Source organism: Numenius arquata, chromosome 3 (genome assembly GCF_964106895.1).
Source record: "Numenius arquata chromosome 3, bNumArq3.hap1.1, whole genome shotgun sequence".
Taxonomy (NCBI): Eukaryota; Metazoa; Chordata; class Aves; order Charadriiformes; family Scolopacidae; genus Numenius; species Numenius arquata.
This window is the reverse complement of record NC_133578.1, coordinates 6162357-6184614: the sequence shown is the minus strand read 5'-3', so window position 1 is coordinate 6184614 and position 22258 is coordinate 6162357. Positions and strand designations below refer to the sequence as shown.

Sequence of the window (22258 nt, the reverse complement as noted above, 5' to 3'; positions counted from 1 at the left end):
CAGTGTGACAGAGCTGACTTATACAGAATACATTAATCTAAAATTAGCTACAAGGAACCTATGAAAAAATATTACAAGAGACTTTGATACAGGGAAACCAGTTGCATAGCCAGGGAAAAAAATAAAATAATCGAAGTAGTAACTTTTATGTATTTGATTTAGCCACCTAAAAAAGATACACTTAGATCAGACTCCTTGTTTTACTTGTTATTGACATGGTTGCTTTAATATAAAGCAAAAATGCTATCCCTTGCTGGATAAACAAATCTATCAGTTTTCACCTGGGGTATCCAAATTCTGCCCTTCCCACACTGTGGGGTTGGTAGGACAAAAAGCTTATGTTAACCAGAAAAAAAATAATCCAGTTGTGGGGAGAGTGAAATGTGGGGGAGGTTAAAGACAGAAGAAGAAAGAAGTTTGGTACTGAAGAGAACACTTGTGAGTTTTCAAATTCCCTATTCCTGTTGCTACAAAAGAAATTAAAAGAATTTCTAGTCTAGTTTTAAGTTGGGTTTTATGGAAGAACAGTGCCAATCACTGCTATAAACAATTTTTTGTTGATTGGTCTGAATAAAGACCTATTTTCACCATTGTCATATCTTTAATGCATGAATTTCCTTTTCATTTATTGTATATTTCAAAAATACATTCGTAATAACTTGAACTGCTATCACAGAGCAAAGGATACAAAGGACATACTAGAAAACCATACTGAGAGAGAACACCAAGATCCCGTTTGCACAGAATTGTCCAAGTGAAATGTAACGAAATCAGAAGTGCTTCCTCGTCAAGAATTAATTTTTGTTTCTCCATGCTAGAAATGAACATTTAAGACACTGAAAACCAAAATGCAAAGCTCCATTTGCAGTGTTCCAGCTGCTACGCAGATTTGCAGTTCAGTTGAATGATACATTAAGCAACTGTTTATTACAGCCTTGTACAGCTCAGTGCCATTCAAATGGAAAGGATACATCTCTGCAAATTATGACTATATCAACCAGGTTCTTTGCAACTACATGTGTATTATCTACACAATACTTTTTTTTCAACATCATAAATGACAATGACAAATTTCATGTAATGTTACCTTTATTTCAGCCTCCTAGAATTTTGTGGGATTGTGAGGTATTACAAATAATCTGATTCTCCATAGCTTTAGAGATTATTTTTATCTTTTTATTAAATTCCTTCTTTCAGTTAATTTCTACCAGGCTACCAACACTGGACATCAAGATATTTCAGCAAACAGTCCCAAACCAAGACTGTTGGATCTGTGTCAACCTGCAACCTAGCTCACACGGATTAGATGACTTTATTGCCATTGGTGAGGGAATCACTTTCATTAGGTTCGATTTTAGCATTCCTTTACAGAACTACTTAAAAAAAAAGTAACTCCTCAGTGTCAATGGAGTGAACTCCCCAGAAAAGCAACTAATTAAGCAGGAGGAATATTTCACTCTTTATATTGCTTCTGAACATTTTAAGACCAATGTTAATGTGAAACATGAATATTTGGAAAGTTGAGAAAAAAAGATTCTTTTTGATCAGACTTGCAAGAGAAAAGAATCAAGAACAGAACATTTCCACTACAACTAATATATTTATACTACTGAACAGAGAAAATAAAAAATTCCAACACAACTTCACTTCTAGTACCAGATTATCCACACCACACCAGCTCCTTTTCAAACACAGAAAGAATGGATTGATTAAAAAGCATGTAACCTAACAATAAACTAACATAACAGGGGGAACAGATGCAAAACATGACCAACTTAAATATCTAGGTGGTAAACTGCGCATGTTGTGCTAACTATATAAATTTTTACTTGCATTTCTTTTTTCTCTACTATTATTGGTTCCAGTGCTGTTTAACAAAATCACAAGAAATCAGTAAAAACTGCTGAAATAATTTCTCTTTAGAGAGTAGGCTCAATTTTATTTTATTTCCAGACAACCATCCAAGTTTATTAAAATATCTGCCTTCAAGTTGACATTATTTTCCTTTGGGTTAGTTTTCACATCTGATTATTTATTAGCACATAGAGAATACAGCAACGTGGTTCTTCAACTCCAAAACACACTCAGGACCTGAAACTTTTTGTAACTGCTCATGTTCAGACCTAGTGAGAATCTTCTCTAAGACATTTGAGCACATTCTGATTTTAATGGGGTTAGACATTCTACATTTCTAATTGGTAATATTTTGCATGTTTTCTCTCTGTGCTGGATACCTTTGCTGATCTTGCTTCTATCCTGCCTTTGTGAGTTATTTGGCTACTTCCCCAAGGTAATGTTGATGTCATCACGAATACCTTGCAAAAATTGACCAAAAGTACTCTAATGTCCTCAATCAAACTTGTACTACAAATAAATATAGTGACATGTCTGAAAAGTAGTTTTAGATGTCAGTTATAAAGTCAAGTTTTTCATAAATGCACAGTCAAGCCTTTAACTTCCATTTCTATATTTAGTAGTTTGAAGAACAGATCTGATAAAATGCTATTGAAGATAACGGAAGTTGAACACCAACTTCAGAACTTGTTTAATTGCTTAAATTCAGAATTCCAACAGAATAAAAACAGATATTCTGGAAATTAAAAGTTATAATTTCTGGAAGGCTGCATTTACACGAAGGTTATAATTATTGGAGATACCTCTAAAACTGTATTGATTTTAACAATCATACCTGTAGGCCCACAAAACTGTAACTGATACCAAAACATTCCAACCTGGATGTTAGAAAATAACCAGAATTCTGTTTACGGGAAACTCACAGTATTTCTAGGTTCTTGATATGAAAAATGTTATGGAATATTCAACACTGAAGAAAAGGAAAAATCAAAATAGCTGACGATTTATTGGAAAAATAAGTCTAAAACATAAAATCAGCTTTTGTTGCTGTTGGCTCAGTCTCTCTGTTCCTGAACAAAATGTTACAATTAAAGAACATTAAAGCACTAAGTAGCTAAAACCAGCTCCGGCCACAATATTAAATCCAACCAAGGGCAGGAGCTGAAACAGAAGAAAAGAAGGAACGGATTGTGAAAGAAAGAATTGCCACTTTTGTTTTCTAAAGAGGAAGATCTGACAGAGCAGAACAAAAAATGTTAAAAAAACCCACCAAACCCGTATAGCTCCTAAGTAATAAAAAGGAACAAAAGTAACAATTTTTTTTTCCAAACTTGAGTACTCCAGCAACCAAATATTAGTATTAAAATATCAGCGAAACACAAAATCAATAAACTCTTACAATCCACTTAAAAGAGTCAATTCAATACTGTTCAATTATTTTCTACCCATTCATTGTACCAGATTTTTGTGGTGAGTGGAATAAAGAAAGAAGCTGCTATCTGGAAGAGAATTCATTACATTACCATTAGCGTTTCATGTTCTACTATACAATTTCTACCTTTGCTAACCTAAGTGAAACTAGAAAGCAATGAAGCAGAGATAGTGAGGAAAAGGATAATCTGTTTAAACCATTTTTGAGGGGTGTCTGATGGCAGGACCTTGCTAAAACACCCTAAGGAATCTCTGATCCCCAGAAAGTTGAAATGATTATTACTTGGATTAGCGTAAAGTTACAGAAACCAGAGATCTTGTCAAGCTGGACAGCACATGAATCAATGATGAAAAACAACTGCCCTGGAAATATTATTTCACCAGATCAATAAGACAATTTCATAGTTGGATTCTGGCATTCTTGTATCAGTAAGAGTGCATCTATGTGGCAATGAGCATATCTGCTGAAGCACTGCCAGTGAGGCCAGTAGAGTTTAAGTGCAGATTTGCACGAAGCAGCCTGGTGGGTTTTTTTCTGGTGTGACAATCCCCATGTGACTAATGCAGGAAAAGTGCTGTGAGAACCCAGGAAACACACACAACTCTGTTTCAAAGCTCATAGCGTGTGAGAACTCTGAGCGGCATTTTTGACAACAGAGTTAGTTGATTCTCCCAAAACAGGTACGGGTGTAGGGCAACCAACAGTAGTATAACTTTGTGAAGGTAACACTCTAGAGCCCCAAAAAGCCTTCAGAAAAGCATGCTGGGCTCAGGAGCTTTTTTGGTTACTGTAATGGGGAAGGAGAGTTAAAATGACAGAAAGCCAAACCAAGAGACAACATACTAGGAAAGCTAGAAGATTCAACATTCGACGGCTGAGAAAATTGAATGGCCAGTTTGCTGATGCAAATTGAGAGCCAGAGGTCTGATCAAAAGGTGGGATTTCAGTAATGGTTTCTGCAACTACGTTGCATCATCTCCCATTTCATGTTTGTGATGCGTATTTTGTTATACCCTGTGCACAGATGAAGTTAAATTGTTTCCACATAACCTACTAATTACCTTGTACTTAACTGACAGCCTATTCGAAACTGTAAGTGAAACAGGATCAGGAAAGTAAAACTAAACATGATAGCAAAATGGAAAATAAACAGCACTACAGGGCAGACATATATGTCAGAAAGTGGAAAAGCAGCCAAAATGAGTAGGAAAAAAAAATACATTATTTTTAACTGAAAGAAGTGTAAGAAAATAATTTAAGAATCCCTGTTGAACTAGAAGGAGAACAAAAGAATATGGTGGTTTTTTTCGTTTCCCTAATAAACATGACAAAAGTAGTAGTGACATAGACAAATAATTAGTAGATAGGGATGGCAATGTACTTAAGCAAAGCAAATCACTGGAATAAAATGGCACATATATAACTATTTATGTACAGCCTTAAGCTCCAGGAACTTTGGAATAATTGTCAATTTGCAATAAACTTGCAGGCAAACACAATCAAGTATTAGCACAAGCTCCTACTTGTGAAAGAAATAAAAGTTGCATATGTCTTTTAAATAGGTATTTTTAATTGACCAAAGCACCTCACTTCAAGACAACAGTTTGTAATTTACAATTATAAAAATGTAGATGAATACATCACGTGATGGAATAATATCTGAAAAATGCTCTAATATACTGCCAGTCTTCAAAAATGACAACAAAATAGAAGATAAAGGGGACAGGAAGTCAAGAACTTTCAAATTGTGATCATAGTCCTACAAAGGAAATACTTGAGAAAACTGATGAGTATGAGAAGAACAGGTAATATCCCCCACCTATATTTAATACACCTGTATTTTAAGATGGCAGCACGTCCCTCAAGATTCCATTTGAAAAATACTTTAATGTGGTAAACAGCAAACTGAAGTATTTTCCAGACACATAATTATTCAACTTAGCCAGGAATAAGAACAGATAAGACTGGGTATATTTCAGGAGAACTGATGAATGAAGCAGGATTTAAGAAGAACATCAAATGGCAGAAAATAAGCAGAGATCATTTGAACTAGTCATATCCTTTTGTGTTTTAAGCAGGAACTCTAAGGTCATTGTATACAACTCAGTTAAAACTTTTATATGTTTATATTCAGTAACCTAAGAGGTAGAATAATAAACAATTCTGCAAATGCTATTGAGCTGTTACGGGGTTCAATATAGATCCGTTACATCTGGAACACCATGTGCTGTTCTGTTAGTTTAGCTGACAAAAAATGCAGCAGTAACTGGAGGACACACAGATCTTTGCAAATATGACCTAAATTTAAATAAAAAGTAAGTACAGATCTATAACATTTAGAATCAAGATACAATTACTGGATAAAAACCAAAGAATAATATGAAAGAAGGAAAGATAGTAATCCCATTTTTGTCTCCCAAGTGATAAAACAAAAGAAAAACAAACCCAATGAAATCCAACAAACTGCCTTCTCTGTGTTATTCTCAGATATACAAGGTCAATTCACAAAAAAACCCCAGAAAGTCATCAATTTTTACAGCAAATATATAGTCAGAGATAGTATACTTTGCATCCATAGAGCTTTGGTTTGTCCAGTTTCTGATATAGTTACTGCATCTGAAAACATCAGTGAGTTGTGGTTAATTTATACAAATGAAAACAAAAGGAGAAAGGAAGTGACGCAAAACTACATGCCTAGTCATGCTGATTTCTCTCTGATAAGGAAATTTTGTCTAAACAAAGCATATGGAACTTCTCCTGGATAAGATTCCAGGAAAACATGTAATTCCTATTTAAGATCCAAAAAGATTTCAAAGCTTTTGTACAGCATATGAAGGATGTTTTTTTTACATAGATATGAAAGTGAGCTGATGTAGCAAACATTATCTTGTAGAGCTGGGAAATTAAAATATAAGCCAGAGCATGCCCTTCAATTATGTTATCATGCACTTTGGGAGGTGCAAAATCCCCGAAAGGAAGACTTCATTAAATATGAGAAACAGAGCTAAACGTGCAACAAAATCGTGAGCACAGATCAACTGCCTTCTGCATATTCCAAGCAAAAGGTCTACTCAGCTGAAACTAATAGAGCACTCAAGGACCAAAACGTATTATGATAAAAGAGTAATGGAGTGCAGTTGAATATATCTGAAAATGAATAGTTAGGAAAGAAAAAAAATAGAGTTGTAGAGTAACACTCAAGCATTACACAAAAGGAATTCTAGTGCATTCAGAAAAGTGTGGCACTGGAAGGGAAATTATAATCGTCCTATGTAAAGCAGAACATTTCTCTATCTCTTCTACTGAAGTTCTACATTTTTTCAAGCTCATGCAGATCATTTAGGGCAGTGATTCTTCGGGCTCAATACCCATGCAACTAGATTTTGTGGTAAGAGTCTGCATCCCCAGAAGAAACTGGAATGTGTTGAATAAACACAGCATTACTTGTAGTTCAGAAGTGTTTTCAGTTTTAAATCTAATATACAATTAATAATAGGAGAAACTTAGGGAGCTAACGATCTTTCTGCAACATTTTATAGATGCTAACAAATGCAAACAAGCAGATTTACAATGAATATGTTTGGGATTTTTGTTTTACTTACATATCTTTGTGATCCATCGTATTCACACCTCTCAATTTTTCCCAAGCTGCCATCTGAAAAGTAAAGCTTCTCCGCCCTATGATCAATGGTAAGTCCATTTGGTGTCAGAATATCTGTACTAATGATAACCTGGGCATTTTTGCCTGAGAGGGTAGATCTCATGATGCTTGGGAGCTGCTCATTCCAGTTAGTCCAAAACATTAAGCTGTATTAAAATCAAAATAACAAACAAAACCATAAGATACATTTTATAATTTAATTCTCTACAAAATGAGCAACAGAAAAAAATTCGTAGACAATTATGAATGCCATCTATAAGTAATTGTGATAATCAACAGTGAATAAGAAAATGTGATAGCCAACATCCTATAAATTATATAGCAGTATCACAGTTCATTAACTTGTATACAAGTACAGATTTTTTTCCATAGGTCTGTTCAATTCTGATCATGTCTCTATACTAATATACCATTACAGATAGATATAAGCTGTTTAAAAATATAAACTTAATTCTGCTAATGTGTATATTAGTAATTTCTAACAGTGAAATTAATCAGCAGCTTTTCCCATATTAGATTTGTGATACAGACCAAAGGACTGGTACGCGAAAGGATGATAATGGGGAATCAAGTGACCTTAATATGCTCTATAGGAGGCACGATCGTCCCCTTGCTACTGTTAAACAAAATGAGCTGTGGATGTAATTTGTACATTCTTCAGAACCTGCCCATTCTCTCATTGCAATCTTCATCAGTATTTAGTTGCTTTATTTATGGCATCAAGATAAATCGCATTTTACAACACAGTGTAAACTCTTAATATACTCAAACTGTACATGAAGTCCCCCATGGAAATAACTTCCTTGACTACCCATGCAACAGAGTACATTCAACTACCACAAATTAGAAATAGAACATAATAAGGGAGAAACGTAGCCTAGTCTTCCCAAAGGGGAGACAATTAAAGGAAGCAGAAACAGCAGGTTGCCTTTCTTCCAGAATTAACAGAGAAGATAGTAGAAGTAGTAATAACTCAATTTTTAAGACACTTATTAGCAAAAGGCTGAAGTAGAAATATATACCCTCCTATTATTTCACTAGGAAATACAGTTTTCTTGAGAGTGGCAGGAAGGGAACTAAATTAGACTTCTTTCCAGAATGTTGTCCACAAGCTCCGTAAATGTACATCTCTTATTATGTAATTTTATACGACACTGATCTTTGTGATAAACACATGGGCCTATCAATTTGCCACACAAGAAACACAGATTCCTCTTCATAAAGGCTTAAATTAATTTTGTTTTTATTTTAACAATGAGAGTAACATGTCTGACAAAAGAAATCAGTAAAATGACTGCTCTTGATAATTTTCATTTAGCTCACTTTTCTTGAAACAAACTTGATATTGATATATTGATAATATTCCACGGAAATATAATGATTATTTGATCTGAAACATAAAAACTTATATAAAATATTCTATCAATTCTGCAATTGCTTTAAAAAAAAAGTAAGAGTAACATTTGTCTCCTAAACCAAGAAATCTACTTGACCTTCACAGAGTTCAACAGTATTAGTTGACTGTGAAATAAAGAAGTGCTGCCGTTTCCTTGACATTAGGCAAGAACTAAAATCTGGTAAGAAAGATATAATACATACTTTTGACATTCGTCTAGAGCTAAGACGTGTGGATGATCATCTTCAGACATTGTTATTACTGCTTCCCGGTTGAAAGCTCCTCGGCGTCTCTGGTCAACAGTGTGTCTCGTGATTGAGGAGGTGGTTGAACTGGTCCAATAAAGAGTGTCCCAAGCTCGATGATAAGCAAGTCCCTCCACTGACCCAACATCTGGAAGACATGGTCACAGACAGAGCAAATAAAACTCCTTCTAACAAGGTGTTTGTTTTTCTTTTTCCTTGAAGTTGATCCTGCAGAATCACGGAGTAATTCAGCCTATTGGCTGACAACTCTTTCGTTTCACCTGTTTATGTTCTAATTGGAATCAAAGGCTTATTGTTTGTTCATAAAGTTAAATAAAATAAAAAAAATAAACATAGAAAGATCACTATTAATATCCCTGTACAATATTTGTCAACTCCAACACTCATTAAATTAATATTTTTACTACAGTGTCCCCAGAGAATACATTAGAAATAATAAGCATTTATTTGAGAGCAATAATTTAGTCACAACTTCAAACACCATGTAAGTCAAGTCTTGGGCATGTTTTCTCTAATTACTTGTATTATTTAGCACTATCTTTCGATGTATTTTCTAACATAGATACAAATTACATTATTAGGGATCAAGGTGTCCTGTTGTTATTTAACTATACAGGGTTTTTTTTAAACACCTGAAAAAAGACAAACTCTGAAGGTCTCAGCATCAATACATCATTTTAATAAGCCACAATACCACACTCTTTCATTCTACATAAAAAACGGTGAGCTAGAAACAAAAGCAAATATTCATAAGCAGCTAAAGCATATATTTAATGTCCAGAAAAGATAAATTGTATCTGATATCAATATATAAAAGTGACAGACTGTGAGAAATAGGAGTAATTATTTCCTACAATTATTTTTGAATTACTACAGAAACGTACATTGATTACTTCACTTATTATTTTGTTAGAAACAAATAATTTTAGACCAGAAGGTTCATGCAGCTTATTAATGAACTACAGAAGGCAAAAACCTAGAAATATAATAAGGATTACACTACAGCAGTTATTACAATTTACATTTGGCTTGCTTGAAGATGTAATTTTTAGCATGCAATTCATATATACAGAACAGAAATATGTTTGATCACACTGAAAGTGCTAACACTACATCAAAACTGAGGCAAATATATCAAAACTCTGAGACAAATAATCATTTATAACCCATTTATATTCCTCTTTCTAAAGCATTTGGAGATCTAAGTACCCATTCTCATGATACATCTATACAGAAGTCTTAGTGACTAGTCTTAAGGAAGAATGAATAGAAAAAATAAATTAGATGACACTCCTTAAAGGGAGGTGAATACATGTAAAATGGGTTTTCCTACTTATGAAGGAGAACTCATGAAAAAAGATATATTCAGCTCACTTACAAGCAACTCAAGAAAGTGACTGAGTGAACTTTAAAGTAGCATTGAAGCCAACTTACAATTTCAAAAAATTCTACTGACCATTGCAAAGATGACCCTTCAGATAAGAATTCTGGGTTTCAAAAAGGTGAATGAGTTACAAGTATTCTTTCTTTAAATGCAGTATTTAGTTGCCTTATTAGTTTATTTTGAATTTGAAGCAACAAAAATGTATTGAGATATAGCGAAGGTTTTATTTTTGTTTCAGAAATCACCAACTAAAAATCAAAGATAAGCCGTTCTTTCAAACACCATGACAGAAATGTGCAAAACACCTACTGAGGTATTTTAAAATCAACTAGAACGTTCCTGAATGCAGGCTTACCACCAACTATGGTTTCTGCAGTTTCTGGGTATGTCTGTCTCTGTCATGAACTGACAAAGTCAGTTGCTTCATTCTTGCATCTTGCACCCCTGAGCACCCACACCACATGCATGTTACTAAGATCTCTACACCTCAAACACACCTTAACTTTCTCACACCACGCTTCAGGACATGCAAAAAAGCTGGATGGGGCTTTGAGCAAACTGGTCTAGTGGGGGGTGTCCCTGCCCAGGGCAGGGGGGTTGGAACTAGGTGATCTTTAAGGTCCCTTCCTACCCAAATCATTCTATGATTCTATGATAATAACATCAAAATATCACTCTTGGGACCAACATATGGCCAGCACACCATTATAGGCAGCATAAACCAGAAGAAATCCTAAAAACAATGATAATAGCTCAGAACCAGAGAAACACAACATAGGATTCAAAGAGAACCTGGATAGTCCAAATCATCCTAGTGACACCAGGCCAAGCACTGCCAACTCCCTGGTCTGGGCCCAAGGATCATTCCCAGGGTCGGAAATCTGTACAGTTTAGATATGGACTCTAATATACTTCTTGGACACTTCTTGCAAATCTTCCACTAACTATGAAATTAAAAGAAAACTTAGGAAGTGTGATAAATGTTAAAACCAAGAGCCAGGAATGCAATTCTAACTTAACCTACTAATTCACATTAAAATTGTATGCTGAATCCCAGTTTACCACCACTTAAAAATCTCTAAACTAAACCCAACACTCTTAGGTATAAGTTGGAAAATGCTCTTAGATATACAATTTAACTCTTAAGTTTCCCTGTGTGGAGTCAGGAGTTGGTCTTGATGACCCTCGTGGACCCCTTCCAACACAGGATATTCTGTGATTTTATTAAAAAAATTCACAAAAGATGCATTGACATTTTCTGACCAATCCTGCACTTTGCTTGTAATGAACAAACCATCAGAGCATTTATTGCACTGTTTTTATCTTTCATATCTGTGAATGTTGAGTGCTTCCTCTTCTTTATTGTGGAAGTTTTTAGAAAAGTGTAATCAAGTCTTTGTCTTGTGGCTAAAGACAGCCCTCAGGACGTGAGGATTTAACTAAGATTTGCTGTAAATCCTGCTCTTCATTTGAAAGATGGCTATTCAAAAAAAAACCAAAAAACAAACCCAAGCATTTCCCTCATGTAACCTCTTGAATTTCTATCAACTTCAGTTTTGTTCCTTGTCTCAATCTGTCAAGAAATTTTAAAGCAAACTGTTTACACAACATAGCCTAAAACTCTTCTGTAGTAGACAAAGGATAATGATGTAGTTGCTGCTAGATGTGATGAACTAGAACACAACCGGAATGATGAAAGTGCTCTTCAAATATAAGTTGTAGGTTTACTTGCAATTCCTATACTTAAGAACTCATATTTTCTACAGGAATCAGAAAGTACGGCTTCACATTTTTGAACTGGATTAACTCCATATCAAAGTCTGTAAATTGTGACAGAAGGCGGCTTAGTTCAAAATGACTATTTATAAAATGGTAATTTCTAAACTTTTGAAAAGAGAGTCATGGAAAGTTATGCTATATATGGAGACAAGCAAGCGTTTAGCAGACAGACGAAAAATGCAGCTTTCTCTTGTTTTAATAAAATATCTAAAATGTGCAGTTTTGGAAAACCTTGTTATATATACTTATGTTCTGAGTGGAGTAGAACAGAAACAAGGCAATTAATAAAATATTTTATTTAAAAGAGAAAGGCAGAAACAACTTTAAAAGAAATAAAGAAGCTAAGATAAAAAGTAGAAATCTCTATCTTTATGGAAATTTCAGTGATTAAGACTGTGAGTGAAAAGAAAAAAAAAAAAAAAAAAAGACAAAATCTGAAAATCATCGAGCAACAGAATCAGGCTGTGAAAGCTGCCTGAAATCAAATATCTGATATCCAATTAGGGAAATGTTTTATCACAAATAAAGCTTCAGGAACTACTTGATGAATATATGCTTTTTAAAAGATGAGCTTTTTAAAGAAGAAGGGTTTCTTATTAGATGATCACATCCTTGAGCAAATTAAATCTGAAACTATCAGAAGATTCTGGTGACAAGACTGTGGATGATAATGGTTTCATAATCACTACAAACACAAAAATTCAGAGTAAAAAAATATGCAGTTCTTTAAAAGGAAAGTCTTTTAGAGGAATTCAATTGCCTTGATGTAAGACAATAAAAAAACCCTAATTAAATATAAAACTCTCTGCTGCAAACACATACCAAGAGCATTTGCTTAGCTCCACCAAAAGTATAAATTCTGAAAGATTTATATCAAGCACTCTTTTATTTGCCAATAAACTTTCAGTTTTATCATGTTCCTTACTTATGTAATTGAGAACTCCACCAATACAGAAGAGAACCATTTAATACTTTTATAAATCTGTGAGTAAGGTGGTTGTAAAGTCAATGGCATAAGACCTAGAGAGTAGGTGCTAAAGCAATCCAAGTTTTGGATAAATTCTTACCATTGAAAATACAACTAACTTGGTTTGTACAGTGGTATAAGCACATAGTATAAGCTGGATGAAGTACCACCAGTACACTAACTCAGGCAAATCTTCAGTATAATGTTATCAATGCTAATACAATGTTTTTTTGTCAGTTTACATTGTTTCTAGGTTAAAATAATCTGTTTGCTTTAAGAGGTTAGTGAAGAATCCCAAAATTCATATAAATTCTTTTATCAATGCTAATATAGGTACCAACTGAGCACAGAAATGGACCTAGAAATGGTCCTTTAGCCACTTTCAGGCAATTCATCAAAAGTAAAACCTTCTAGCAACTTCATATTCCCAAAGACAGGACACTGGAGAAGATTCCAAAGCAACTGCATTCTAGCCTTCCATCATTACCAGTTTGCATTGATATTATTTTATATTTACTTATTTCACACATCCTTAAAGAATATTCTAGAGCATTTTTTTCCAAGTTAATTTCTCCTCAAATATTCACTTACTTTAAAGTATATCAGAAATATGTATTCATCCCATCTAGTGCTACAAACTGGGGGATTCATTCCCAAAATCTATTGACAGGATAAAAATCAGCAATTTGTTTACTCTCAGCTTCATATTTTCACAGCGTCATATAATATTCAGAATTAGTAAAGCATAAAGAAACTGGAAATGAAAAGAAACACATTTGTTTCACTGACATATTGAATTAAAACACTGATGGCATTAGATGCCTACAGCACTGATTAAATTTATTCTAGCCATGAAGGAACAGTTTATGATTTTCACATGAATAGCATACTTAAATGAAAGGAACATTAATACAATATGATATTAATATACAAATACTCACATTATTCACCTGCCACTGACATTCTGAATTAAATCAGTAATGGGGTGTATAACTGATTAAATATCTACACAAGAGAAAGCAACAGCTTATGATTTACAAAGGCAATGGTAGAGTGATCACATCATTACGTTGCCAAATGCTATCTATCACTTTTACTGAACTTAACGAAGATGGATTGCATCCCACAGATGAGATGCAGCCTATAAATATTGTCATGCTGATCTTCATCTGACTTTCCCAAGGAACAGACAAGCAACAAATCAATAACTGAAGAACTCAGATTAGAGGTCCCTCATTATTGCAAATACAAAATAAAAATACTAAAGGACAAAGTTTAAATTATCCAATAGTTGTTGACACCTAATGTATATACAATGTCATGTATATACTATTTCTCAATTTCCTAGATTATCTCCTATCTTCTAATTTTAAAATTCCCTACAAAGTTTACAGTCAAAACTTTCCCAGTTTGACATGAACTGCATCAGATCAGCTACCTTTCTCCTTTAATTTCATACTTACACACTTCTCTTCTTTAGCAAAGTTGTAAAGCAAGAACTACTGTCAACATCGTAATTTTTTTAATACTGAAAAGCCATCGAAGTAGTAAAATTGAGCATAAACAGCACTTTGTTATCAGAACTTTGGAGAAGTCTTTAATGTCCATTACTTTACATTAAACACCTGCTTGATCTTTATTCATTCTGCGGATCGGCTTTCACCATTCCCCTTTCAGGATACCACCTGTCAGTTGTTACACCAGGCTGCTCACAGGACACAATATTGCTTTCTGTCACTCTCGCTGTTTAAGATTATGGTGATAACAGGTGGTCACCATTACATCTGAGGTGAAAAGAATGCCTCACAAGCAATAAAGCACCTGAAGAAAAGAGTTTATAGTTAACATGTCTAACTGACTGCATAATTAGAAATTTAATTAATTCTTTACTCTTCTATGGCTACTTGAAGAGCAAAGTAAAGCAGGAAGTCTTTCTGCTTAACACAAATTATAAGACAATAATAAGCTGTAATTAAAAAAAAAAAGCGAGATGAGTTCCATTTGTCTCAAAAATTAGAGGGTGATTTAATTTCTTAATTGCTTCTATCAGTCACATGTAGAACAAAGCCATCATACATTCTATCCTAAGAGAAATCTTAAATATCGAATACAGCATAGACAACTCTGAACTGTAATAACCAATTATTTCATTATCATATTTAGCCTTAGAATATTTTTTGTTACAGCACATGTAAATTTTGCTAAAATTATACCATTACCATTACAGCGCCTACCCTAAGACTAAATAAGTCTTCGAATAAACACATATAACCATACATTTTTCTTGTTGTTGTTGAAGTAAAACCAAACTGTGTGGAGATATTAGAAACATTAACGGCAGAATAGCCTAATAACCTATCAAAATTTGCTGGATCATGTTAGAATAAAACAAAGGAGAAATGTCAAAAGATATTCCTCTGAATAGGTTTTTCCTGACAATTCACCAAATATAGTTTTGCATTTTATGCCATTAAGCCACAGCTGCTGATGTAAAAATTTACTTCAGCAGATATTTACATCAATAAAAATTGCAGGGCAATGTGGAAAGTTGAAGCAGTCACAAACAATATTAATTCTTCATGAATAATCTCAAGTTTAATAGGCAGGAGCACCTTTCCTGAATTCTGAGGCTGGGAACATACTGCACTGAAAGATCAGAGTATTCCAGCTCCCATCATGAATACATTTCAGAGTTTCAAACCAGCAACAGCTAAACAACTAAATGCCCAGAAATACATATTTATAGAATAACAACTGCTCATTACAAAGTTAGTGAACTTTATCCATCTATAGTAACAGTTATTTATTGAACAGATCATAAACTTTATCCATTAATTATAATATGCAGCCACATCCAGGAACAAAATATAGCGATAAACCAGACGCTTTGTTTTTCACCCACAAGGCAGCAGTTGTAATAAAAGATTTTAGTTTTTACTACTTAAGTGTCCTTGACTTAACAATAGCCTCTCACTTTCCCTCCTTTAAAAAGTGAAAATCACTGGACCTATATCCCAACATACACAATTATAATTAATCTAATTCATTTATGAAATGAAAAGCAACAATATTATTTATTTTTAGCAGATTAAAAATTTCTTTCCTCTAGAAGAAAGCTCCAAAACTAAACGGAACTCATACAATATACCAATTTTAATGCACTGTAAGAGAAATGGGAACATAAATGCCTTTTTGACAGTTAAATTGGACCCATTTAGCTAGAAAGAATAGTAGCACACATTGGAACACCTTTAAAGGATTCAGACTGTAAAAAGCCTTACAATACATCACAGGGTCTGACACTTTATGTTAGCAGTGAAAAGATTTTTACCTCCTATAGACACCAGTGCCTAAAGTTCAAAACAGAAGCAGAGTTTTTTTCACACGCCGCTTCCTTTTGTGCTGTGAAAGACGCTGGCAAAATGTCTCAGTGCCATTGTTTACAAAGTTGGGAAGAAAATCAGCTCACTGAGTGTACCTCATCTAAATACGTTTTCCTTTTTCTCCTTTGCTTTCTTTTGCTTTTCCTCCCCCTTTTTTTCATCCTCTCTTATCTTTAGTTTCTAACTTCAACTGCTCTTCTCTCCAGTGTTGTGCCACTACATTAAACCTACTCGAACACTGCACTGATTTTCTACAGATCCACTGAGGTAGGCTTTGGTTAATGAATATATTACCTCAAACTTCTACCTATGAGAAAAAAAAAAAAAAAAAAAAAAAGACGACTGCAGTATTAGCTTAAAAACTGAGACTTGTTTTAAAAAAAAAAAAAAAAAAAAAAAAATACTTCCTTGCATAAACATAAGCTTTGAAATGAGTTAGGAAAACATAAAGTAATCTCCAAAAATGCTATGAGGCAGCTTCTTGTTTCCCACTGTAAATTAGTCATCAACTAGCATGTCGTCCACAGTCTAAAGCTAATCCTAATTTGCATTTTTCCTGGGATGAAAGATAGCTCACACAGATGGTTTATCAGAGAGATGGTTTAAGATGGTCTTCTCTCCATTCTCAGTTGATAGAAATTTTAGACTTTTTCAGAGCTGCTGATCCACAATGTCACATTCACCAGGAAGAAGGAAACCAGATGCTCCTCTGGTACTCTGCTTCTAGCCAGGCAGAGAAGGAAGGGTGTTAAAGCAAAGAAGAGAAGCTTAGCAGATGGTTTGCAAATCAGGGCTTAATCTTGGATGTTATAGAAGAAAAAAACATACGTTTATCCCATGCAATATAATATATGTTTTGTTTAATGTGTCAATCGACAGAGGTAATCATCTTATGCATATTAGGAAACAAAAAAATTAGGATGATGGTCTTCATGATTTCAATTTAATTAAGGATCTCATTTGTTGTTTGCTCCATTAAAAACACAAAAAATTTACTTTGTGAATAATATACTATCTTTCACTGACTTTCTCTGGGCCAAACTGAGACCTCCAATTCCCTGTAGAAGAAATCTCAATTGAGAACATCACATCATTAAAAGTAAAGTCAACTCACCATTTATCAGTCGACAAAGCAAACAAGTGTCAATGGGAGATGTGGTCTGACAGGGGATAAGCATCACATACATCAAATAGATGCTTGCTTCTGTTGCAACATTTTCATTTCCAGTCATTTCAATCTACTTTAAAATTAGTTGAAGACAGAAGACAGATCTATTTAGATCTATAAACACTTAAAGTATTTCATGTATGTTTATCAGTGTGCATTTGAAATGGCTTCCAGTTTGAATACTACAGGAACTGGTTCAGAAGTTTGAAATAATACCGTTGTTCTGTCTAGAAGTGATTAACAACAAAGAAAATAAGAGTAAAATTCTCCCCGGGGTCCCTCTCAGAGGAGAAGAGAGTCTATTTTTCCAAATGAAACTGATAACCTGTAGCAATTTTGAAGAAGTCAGATTTCCAAATACCTCCCTACGTAACCCTGTGCCTTTAAATGCTACTGATTTCTGTTCCTTCTTTCTGTTCTGTTCCATTACCTCATTTTAACCAAGGTTTTCAGTACCAAATTCTCCTGGAGAGACTGACAACTGTTCGAAGGTCTACTTCTGGTAGGGCTGAAGAGAAACTGTAAAGATTATTTGGAGATGGCCACCCCAATATATTAAACTCCAGTGTCACTTCCATATAAATGTTTTACCTTTTCTACCTCCTTTTGTATTTAATGCCTTCTTTCAATTTTCTACAGAGACTACAGGTCACGTAGGGCTAAAATTAAATGAAAAACAACTTCCAAAGTGTATGCAATCTCTCTGGATCTTGTCTAGAATACTGAGTTAGGATTTGATTTATCGAGGCACTGGTTTCTCACAATCTAAAGCACCAGAAAGCTTATGTGAAATGAAAAACACTCATTTTTGCAGAGAGAGTCCTGCATGGTCCCTCAAGCTGGAAGAACAGAGAAAGTATATATATATAGCATGAATTTTCCAAATATAATCCCTGTCACTGTGTTTTATACCACTGAAAATGAAAAAATAGGAACATCATCAAGGTTCTCAAACATTTTGCCTTAAGAGGTTCACAAAGCTCTTACAACAGGACACAAAAGCACACACGTGTACAGCGAGTTTAGGTTACGGGTTAGAAGCAGACACAGTTTAACCTATGTAAAGTGCACTGCAAGACTGACCTTTACAGCTAAGAAGTGGAAAGTTAAAAAGGAATTAGTGGGTGGGTGGAACCACACAGTAAGTACCTACTCACTCCTACATAGCCTGAAACTTCTCAAAGTGTGTACTTAAAGCAAGAAAGACAATAAAATATAACCTTTTACACTCTTTTTGAAGGAAAGACTGAGATCAAAAAGACATGATATGGATGGTAGTCATGTCACAACATATTTAAAATATCGTAGCATTGATAAGTTAATTTTTAAAATGTCTACGGACTAGATTAAACTGTACATTATGCTATAGCAAGAAAATTCATCACCCAAAAGAATATTTGTGGGAAATCACAGCAAAGAACAAGGTAACTTTTTAAAAATTGGCAACCAAGAAAGATTAAGCCCATAAAGTTACTCATAAAGATATGAAAGAAAAAGTCCCTGCTGAGTGACCAAAGGAAATAATGCCCATTTTTTCAGTAGAGTTCAGAGATAAGAAAGAATTCACCCAAAAAAAGCCAACCCACACTCACTGCACAAAAAAATAAAGGTGTTAGGGTATGGCTTACTATACACATGCTACACTGGAGGTTTTTGTTGCTATTGTTTCTTCCTGCTGAAGACAGTACCCTATCAGGTACTGGGTTCTTGGTGAGTTTTGAATCGGCTTTTAGTGAACTGGAACAAGTTAGATAAAGTTGTTTATATGCTGTAAATCTACTTTCCCTGAGCCGAAAATGTGTTAGCTAATGGGTTGTTTATGAGTTGCAAATCTGTTCAGTGAGGTGAAAATTTGTCAGATAATGGGTTGTTTATGAATTCTAAATCAATATTCAGTGAGTCGGAACTATGTTAGATAATAGCTTGCGTATGGGTTGTAAATCTGTTTTCAGTGAACTGGAAACATGTTAGATAATGGGTTGTTTCTGGGTAGTAAATCTGTTCTCAGTGAGCTAAAAACATATTAGATAATGGGTTGCTCGTGAGTTGTAAATCTGTTTTTAGTGAACTGGAAACCTGCTTAATAAAGGGCTCTTTATATATCTTAACTCTGTTTTTAGTGTGCAGAAAAGTTCAATAACGTGTTAGATTTGAGTGGCATATCTGATTTCAGTGAAGTAGAAAGCCATCAGCTAGTGGATTCTTTATAAGCAGATCTACACTCAGTGAACTAAAAATCTGGGACAACAGTATCTTGTATATAACGTTCTCTATTTCCACTATTTGAGTCAAATACCGAGTAAAGGTTTCAACGATTTATAGACTTCAACTACTTCTAATGAGGTACAAAGGGGCTGTAGAATTGTTAGAACCACACTAGATATTTCCAACGTGGTTTTGAATCTCTTCCTCATAAAGTAAAACATGCTACAGATGCATACTAATAATTTTGGAGCAAAAAGAGATGAAAATGAATGTCGAAGATGTTATTTTTTAATCCTGCAAAGAAACACTATTACCAAAATCTCTCAGGTAGATCCCATGTAATAATTTCTATATAATCACATATAGTTAACACAGAAATCAGAAAAGTTTAGAACTTTACATCTTCCAGTGAATGGAATCACTTGTGCCAACCAGTCTTACCATTGCTTTTTCCTTTATAGGTATCACTGTTGGTCAAATACTTCCACTATATCAAGCAGCCTCATGAACTGTTTCCTGCTTACAGTGAGAGAAAATCATGTGTACACTGTGGAAATGAAGGATATGTAGTACAAAAATACCAGTTTAAAAGGAATGACTCAACATAAAGAAATGGGGTTTAAAACGCATGAAGGAGAACAATAAACTAACATATACTGGGATGTGGTATCCCTTCTCATTTACAATGAAAAAACAACTGAAGTATTTCTAGAAAACAAATATCATTGTTCACAAATACAACCCAAGCATATACAGTAAATTTTTTGCAAGGATAGAAAATTTCATCTGACATTCAATTATTCAGAGCGCTGACTCTGCTAATGAAAAATGAAATCAGGCATATTAAGATTACAAGTAGAAACACTTCCTAACAATTTCTTAAAATTAAAATTCTCAACTATGCTTTATGGAATGTCTTTAGCTCTTGTAGAACAACCTATTATAAAGTAATGAGGAATACTTTATTGTTCTTTTTAAAAAAACCCAAGTTGTATCTGCATTGGCACTTTATCAGTATTTCTTTTTCTCTTTGTCTGTTTTAAATGTAAAAATTTCCAGTGGCTTTTCATATAGTACTTTTAATCTCTTGCTATAACACCGGAGTTAAAACAGTGCCTGTATGTCACCACTGCATATTTCTGTGAGCTGTTTGTGTCTCTTGTAACATCAACTCTGAATCCCTAGAGTTTAATGCTTTCCTGGCAGTAATAAGAACATCTGACAACATTGCTTAGTTTCTTTTTACCATATCTTAATACATTATCATTAATTCCTCTAAACTATGCACACATATAAACTCAAAGTAAAAAAAAAAAAAAAAAAAAAGGGCTTGTACCATATTTGAAAAATGCTTTTCCATTCATTAGCGTCAACAGTTTCATGACCACAAATACCTTCCCCGAAGCACAGTGCAGAGGTACATAATGACTCAATTATGCAATGTCAGTTGTAGAATAATATTTCGTCAGTTTGCAGCTGTTTAACTTCTTTCTTTTCTAAAAATATTTCCATTATCACGTAACAGCAAAGGGCGATACGTTCCACGTCAAATATACTGCCATTTTTCCTAATCACTTTCTTTAGTCTTGTTATTAAACTGTTTGACCCAAACTAATAGCTAAATGTAGCAATGTCATAAGCAGCATAACATTCGACATCAGAAATTTAGATGGGAATTACCCACAACGTCAGGAGCAAAAACTATACAGCACTTCAGACATTTTGGAAAATGGTTACCAAAACAAACTGTGGCCTCCAAAAAAATCAGACGGTACTCAAAAATTACAAGGAAGAGAAAAAACACAGTAAATATGTGCATCTGATATCTGACTGCAGGTGAATAAGCTTTATTGCATATTTAAGAATATTTGTTGGAATAGGAATTGGAACAGAAATGAAAGATACCAGACGTTTTTAGAATACTGATTTTTGTAGCATGGATTTTTTGATGTTTAACATTAAGGATATATTTCTTACATATCTGCATTCAGATTTTCATTGAATTCTAATTTTACCATGACAAACCATGATAACTTCTTATGTACATCTTGTATTAAACTTATGTTAGACTTTGTTGCTAAAGATGGCAGTGCCAGATCCTCAGAAGATTTTACTGAGCTGCAAAATATGTTTTGTGTCTTCTTCTGAAGACTTTGGTGATGATATCGGCATCAATTCCTCGATAGCAGTGTCAGGCTTCAAGCTTTCAGAGGCTAAGAAAATGTCAAGTTTCATACAACTCCTCCTACTAGCGTGGTGCATAAAGGCATAGTAAACATGTGAAGCTGCTGAGTAAGCCTCTATTGAAACAGACAATTTTGTAGGTTGGAATTTGCCACCAATTATCACTGAGCACAAGTCACCTTTCTTGTGCTTCATAGAATCATAAAATCATCTAGGTTGGAAGAGACCCTTGGGATCATCGAGTCCAACCACCTACCCTACTCTACAAAGTTCTCCCCTACACCATATCCCCCAACACCACATCTAAACGTCTCTTAAACACATCCAGGGATGGTGACTCAACCACCTCCCTGGGCAGCCTGTTCCAATGCCCGACCACTCTTTCTGTGAAAAATTCTTTCCTAATGTTCAGTCTAAACCTACCCTGTTGGAGCTTGAAGCCATTCCCTCCTGTTCTGTCATTAATTACCTGTGCGAAGAGACCAGCACCAACCTCTCTACAGTGTCCTTTCAAGCAGTTGTAGAGAGTGATGAGGTCTCCTCTCAGCCTCCTCTTCCTCAAACTAAACAGTCCCAGCT

General features: G+C 34.4%; 1 protein-coding gene across 1 annotated transcript in view; it reads right to left on the bottom strand.

Moving 5' to 3' along the window:
- The window catches only part of LRP1B (LDL receptor related protein 1B), a 575621-nt gene that overhangs the window by 152178 nt on the left and 401185 nt on the right, over nucleotides 1–22258 (bottom strand). Inside the window, exons 42-43 of the mRNA XM_074145610.1 lie at nucleotides 8547–8736; nucleotides 6889–7093 (exon numbers count right to left, since the gene is read on the bottom strand). Of these exons, the coding sequence (XP_074001711.1) occupies nucleotides 6889–7093; nucleotides 8547–8736 (395 nt within the window). The remainder of the gene's footprint in view (nucleotides 1–6888; nucleotides 7094–8546; nucleotides 8737–22258) is intronic.